At 38.7% G+C, this 6,497-nt stretch overlaps 1 protein-coding gene across 1 annotated transcript in view; it reads left to right on the top strand.

Moving 5' to 3' along the window:
- Nucleotides 1–1,162: 1,162 nt before the first annotated feature.
- The window catches only part of LOC103265880 (iron-sulfur protein NUBPL), a gene marked incomplete at its 3' end in the record, with an annotated part of 222,823 nt that continues 217,488 nt past the window's right edge, over nt 1,163–6,497 (top strand). Inside the window, exons 1-2 of the mRNA XM_008063525.2 lie at nt 1,163–1,313; nt 1,877–2,024. Of these exons, the coding sequence (XP_008061716.1) occupies nt 1,206–1,313; nt 1,877–2,024 (256 nt within the window). The remainder of the gene's footprint in view (nt 1,314–1,876; nt 2,025–6,497) is intronic.

The following is a 6,497-nucleotide window of genomic DNA, read 5'->3' as shown; positions in this document are numbered from 1 at the left end:
GAGATCACAAATGACGGTGGTCTTAAAAGTATGTTTGAGACAACTTCAAATCTCCATACGTTCTGGATTAAAGTCAAAATGGAATATCCTGAGATTGTCACCAAAGCACTGAAAAGCCTGCTTCTATTTGCAACATCCTATCTTTGTGAAGCCGGGTTTTCTGTGGTGATAACAACCAAAAGGAGATTAGAGTAGACTAGACAAGCAACACACTTTGGGTGTCACTGTCTCCCATCACCCCCAGATGGGACCGTCTAGTTGCAGGAAAACAAGCTCAGGGCTTCCACTGATTCTGCATTATGGTGAGTTGTATAATTATTTCATTATATGTTACAATGTAATAATAATAGAAATAAAGTGCACAACAAATGTTATGCGTTTGAATCAACCTGAAACCACCCCCACAGCCCGGTTTGTGGAAAAATCTTCTATGGAACTGGTCCCTGGTGTCAAAAAGCTTGGGGACCGCTGCACTAAATGACCCTTTGGCTGGGTCTGGGTTCTTAGGTCAGCTTTTGAGCTTTCTCTCTCATGTGCATTTTATGCAGGGATACATTCTTTCTTCCACCAGGTTAAATTCTCCTCCTCCCTCAAGTTCTGTCTTAACCCTTAAGCAAAACTTGTTTCATTAGGCCTGTTTTCTGATTTAGCGGAGCTTTTGCCAGTCTAGTAAAGCACCTTTTTAAGGGAATTGTCAGCAACACAGCAGTGAATACCAACACAGTGAATACCAACACAAAGTCGACTATTCTTGTAGATCACGCAGGAAAAAAAAAAAAAAAATGTAAAATCCTCAATGGTGGCAGTATCTAAGTGACCCTATACTGGTGCGGTAAGAAATCCTGGAGTCATTCTCAAATTTCACCATTTCCTACATCGGTTAAGTTTTGGGTTCAGTTTCTTTAAACTTTCCAAGTCTCGGTTTTCTTGTTAATAAAAAGAAGATTCCGGTTAGCGTCTTCTGTCTATTCCGGGACTTCAATAAGAATCAAATGAGATGTATGTAAAAATCCTTCATACATGTTTAGTAAAACGCAAAATGTTCGTAGCAGGCTACAAAAGAGACCTGGACCACCTGGTTCCACCCGGGGCCGAACAAACCCAGAGGCGGCCGGTTGCTAGGAAGCAAAGACGAGCCGCGTGACGTCATCACCCCGCGCCGGCCGCCTGGGTTTCCTGGCAGGGCTCAGGGCCGCGTTTCCACCATGGGGGCTTGGCAGCGTCTGCGGCATGTTGGCGGGCTGTCGTTCTGGGGTGGTGGCGGGGCCGCCGCCCCTCTCGGGGGCGGCCGAGCGTTGGCTTGTCGGCGCCAGGTCCGTGGTGCTGCGGGGCGAGGGGAGGCGGCGGGCGGGGGTGCGAGGCCGCAGGCCCGCAGATGCCCTGGCGTTGCTTCATGTCAAGGGCTAGAGGCCCACGCCCGCGTAGCGGTCCAGTGAGAGCCCCCAGGCTGCGGGACGTCCCCGCTTTTCAGGCAGGCCGCTCGTAGTACCAGGCTGAAGCGGGGCGGGGACATGAGACATGGTTAGAACATACAGGTGGTATTTCACATTGCTTTCTGGGTTTGGGGTTATTTAACAAGAAAATGAAAGAGAAGGAAAACACGTGGGGAATTTAACTCTGTAAAGAGGCGGCTTACTTTCCATTTTTAAACGTCAGCGTATCTTGGCTGATAGAGTTCATCTTAAGCCAGTGTGTCTATACAGTTGTTATCAGTAGCAGCAGGTAAATGTCGTTAAAGTGGAGGTGAGCAGAATTAAAAGAAAGGAAAGCTCTCTTAATTGCAAACCCAGAGTTGTTTTTGCTTTTATAGCTTGGTAAAGGAGATTGCTTGTTTAAAACGCTTTTTAAAAAAAATTAAAAAAAATTTTTTTTGAAGTTATCTGGCGCAGAGAGTGAGACCCTAAAACAAAGAAGAACACAAATCATGTCCCGAGGACTTCCAAAGCAGAAACCGATAGAAGGTGTTAAACAAGTTATAGTTGTGGCTTCTGGAAAGGGTGGAGTTGGAAAGTCGACTACAGCAGGTACTATAGGATATTAATTCTGATCCTGTTTAAGAATGTATGCCAACTCGGAAGTGCACACTATTATAGTTTTGGTTTTTAAAAAAATGTTTATTTGTGAAGTTTGTAACAACTAATTCTGCAGTTTTAGGCGTTGGTAGCGGGTAGACGCTTAGATTTTGGAGTTAGGCAAAAGTGTACTAACCAGGTCTTCAGAAACCCCTTAACTGAGGAAAAAGTAATCAGATTACCCAGAAGATCTTCAGTTTATTTAACTGTACAACCGGGATGATAGTCTTTCATAGGGTGGTTGTGCAAATTAAACTCTTTAGCTCAGTGTCATCTTCATAGTAATTGCTCAATAATTGGTTGCTTTTATTATTTTTAAAACGAGTAGCTTTAATGCTAAATTATTTCTTTGATGTTCTTTTTCAGTCTTTATCAGTGTACACATAGCTACATATTTATGAGGTTGTTTACATTATTATGCCTTTTTAGTTTAACCATAATATAATTTTCACCATTTATAAAGTCGATGTAGATCTAATATTTGAAAATGTTTGAAAAATTTAACATTGTTTTGATTATTTAAAATGTAATCCAGTCCTTACATCTTTTATGTTAACATATTATGAGCAGGTAATTTTTTTTTTGTTGGCCTTTTTATTGATTGCAAATTTCATTGTCACTGAAATACTGCTTTTAGAACCCATAAAACAAGTGCCACCAGAGATATGAGTTAATGGTTAAGACTAATGACCAAATATTTCCCCCAAATTTTATTTATTTTATTTTATTTTATTTTATTTTTGAGTTGGAGTCTCACTCTGTCGCCCAGACTGGAGTGCAGTGGCTGCTCCCGGCCACCGCAGCCTCGACCTACTGGGCTCCGGCGATCCTTCTGCCTCTCAGCCTTCCAAGTAGCTGGAACTACAGGCGTGCGCTACCATGCCAGGCTAATTTTTTGATTTATTGTAGAGATGAGGTCTCGCTAAGTTGCCCAGGCGGGTCTCGAACCCCCGGGCTCAGGCATTCCACTCACCTCAGCCTCCCAAAGCGCGGGATTACAGTTTGAGCCACCGAGCCCGGCTATTTCCCAAAAATTTTAAAAGAAAACTTTTTTTAAAGAAATTATTCCAGTGTAATAATGTAAAAGGGGACTCATTCTTCCAGTCCTACTCACTAGAGATAACTTGTATTATTTTTTTATCAGTTTTGTTGAGGAATATTTGACAAATTATAATTGTGTATATTTAATGTGTTGAACAAGATATTTTGATATGTGTATACATTTGTGAAATTATTTCCACAATCAAACTAAAGAACAAATCCATCATCACAATACCTTTCGCTTATTTATTTGGTGAGAGAGAATACTTAAAATTGGGCTCATGCTTGTAATCCCAACGCTTTGGGTGGCAGAGGCTAGAGGATCACTTGAGGCCAGGATTTGAGACCAGCCTGGACAACGTAACAATGCCTCATCTCTACCAAAAAAAAACCCCAAAAACCTGGGCGTATTGGTGTGTGCCTGAACTCCTAGCTACTCTGGAGGCAAGAGTGGGAGGATCAGTTGAGCCTATGGGTTCAAAGTTGCAGTGAGCTATGATTTGCCACTGCACTCCAGCCTTGGTGACAGAATGAGATCCCGTCTCAACAAAACAGAACAAGGCAAAACGAAACCAAAACAACTACTCTCTTAGTGAATTTCAAATGTACAGCATATTATATTAACTATAGTCACTATGCTGTACATTAAGTCTGCAGAACTTATTCATCTTATTACTGCAAGTTTATACCCTTTAACTTGTATTATACCCTTGTAACTTTTATTATTAATTTAGTCATAAAACACTCATGTCTTATTGTTGCTTCCTACTGAATTTTTAGTCTTTTCCATAGCATTCGTTGTTAATTCAAGTACTACTCAATCTTTTTTGCTGTGGTATTTAAAAAATGATTTTCCTTATTTTATTTTGTTAATTTTGGCATACTTCTAGACTGTCCAACAAGATATTTTAAATTTTGGGTTTTTTTTCAGACTATTAAACTAATAGCTTCTAAATTTTAGAAAAAAAAGTCTTGAAATTTAGTACCATTGAAGTCAATGGCATTTTGAAATAAGAGGGGCCAGAGTTCTATGAGTATCACTAGAGATTTTGTGTGTTGACTTGAAGCCATATTTGATGCTTTCTGGTGTAGTAGTTTTATAGTTGTACAACTAGCCACACATCCAACTATAAATTATTATTAGATCCATTTTTGATTAGAAGGAAATTGTGGAAGAGTTTTTCAGTTGTTTTGGTAAGATTTACCAAATATTTTATTTGTGATAGGCCCTTAGTTTGTTACTATGTGATAGACACTATATTATTATTTAAAAAAAGATTAGTTAGTGATTTGTTCTTAATGAATTAATACGATATCCTGCACCTTTTTGCTTTCTTTCCTAAGGGCCTACAATCCATCTGGTTGATGTTTTGTTTCTAAAATTTAGAAGATCTTAGTTTTTGGTTCTAGAATCTTTTGGAGTACATTTTCCTATTTTCAGAGGTTTTAATTTTTTTGTGTGCTCTGTGATTACTTGGCCTTGATAAAGATGGAAGAACTTTTCCATCTTTGAGTTTTGTACAGTGTAATTGGTTGGGTCTGTAGACTAGCACTTATTTAAACAGGTTTTTTCTTTTCCTTTTTAGTTGGAAGATGATCTATTGCTATGGAATGTAAAAGCATTTAAATAGAAAAATAAATGCGAATGTGTACAGTGTGTGACATATAGTAGGTGCTTCAGTAAACGTCGTTTTCTCACTTTTTTCTGTTAATATTTTACCATCTGTCACAAACAGCTGTCTTATACTTTTTCCTGACAGTTGAGAGCATACCTGAGCCTTAGAAATAGGCTATTTCTATGCAACTCTGTTGGTATTTTCTTTTCCGTATATCTGTTTATTCCTGTCCCAAACAATTTAAAAAACTTTCCATTTGAATATGCTAGAGATATTTCAGATTAGAATGATGATATTTGATTAGCATAAACATACTCTGTAATTCTATTGTATAAATGCAGGAACAACCTAACTTTAAGATGAGTTACTCTCTAAAAATTTCTGCTTTAAAGTTGGATTATGTTTAACCTATCTTGCACCTGAAATTCAGAATTATTTTAGAGTTTATAAAAATGAATTTATCAGCTTCCATACCCTAGGCTGACTACTTTACATACAGTATTTAATTTAATCCTTACAATAGGTATGAAGTAGGAATTATCCTCATTTTATAGAAGAGGGAACTTATGGGGAAAATAAGGTTACGCAGTAGAAGGAGCTGAGATTTGAACCAAGACTACCTTAGAAACTTATGTTCTTCATTACTTTGAGGGAAACAACCTGACATAATTTATAACATTGTTCTGTAAAGAAATATTCATATTATGATGGTCTATTCATTTGTCGTTTTTGGAAGTGTGTTACTTTTGGAACTCTCTTCTCAGATGTAACTTATCCCTATTGCGGGACTGCAGCTAGCTTTGGGAATAATACTCTCCTCCTTTGTCTCTCTGGGACTCACTGCCATAGGCAGTTTGGGTAACATGTTTTTTTTTTTTTTTTTTATTTAATCTGTATTTTTTATTATGGTTTTGTGGGGTACAGTTAAGGGTTAGGTGTACAATTACGTTTCATTCAGGCACCCTGTTGATAAGAGGTGTTTTCCCATCCCCCGACAGATATTTGCTACTGTTAATCCCAACCCCCTCCCCCCCATAGTTGCCCAGTACCGTCAGTCATTTTCTTATAGTATTGCATTGGATGTTCAAGGTCCATTATATGAGTGAGAACATGTGATAATAGGATCTTTGTTTCTGTGAGAGGTCACTCAGTATTATAGACTCTAGTTCCATCCAGGTTGCAGCGAAATTCATGATTTTGTTCTTTTTTATGGCTGCGTAGTATTCCATCGTGTATATGTACCACATTTTTTTAATCCAGTCCTCTTTTGATGGGCAGCATGGTTGTTTCCAGGTTCTTGCTATTGTGAACAACGCTGTGATAAACATACGTGTGCAAGTATCTTTTTTATAGAGTGATTTGTGTTCTTCAGGGTATATTCCCAGTAGGGGGATTGCAGGGTCATATGGAAGGTCAATTTTTAGAGCTTTTAGGAATCGCCCCACTGCTTTCCACAGAGGTTGCACTAGTTTACACTCCCACCAACAGTGTAGAAGTGTTCCCTTTTCACCACACCCTCTCCAGCAGCTGTTATTTTTTGAGTTGTTGATAATTGCCATTCTGACTGGAGTTAGGTGGTATCTCAGTGTGATTTTGATTTGCATCTCCCTGATGATTAGTGAGGTTGAGCATTTCTTCATGTGTTTGTTGGCTGCTTGAATGTCTTCTTTTGTGAAGTGTCTGTTCATATCTTTTGCCCATTTTTATAATGGGGTTGTTTGTTTTCTTCTTTTCAGTATGTTTCAGTTCCTTGTAGATCCAGGATGTT

This window comes from Carlito syrichta, unplaced genomic scaffold (assembly GCF_000164805.1).
Source record: "Carlito syrichta isolate Samal-C Ts95f unplaced genomic scaffold, Tarsius_syrichta-2.0.1 Scaffold306897, whole genome shotgun sequence".
Taxonomy (NCBI): Eukaryota; Metazoa; Chordata; class Mammalia; order Primates; family Tarsiidae; genus Carlito; species Carlito syrichta.
This window is presented reverse-complemented; position numbering and strand designations above follow the sequence as displayed.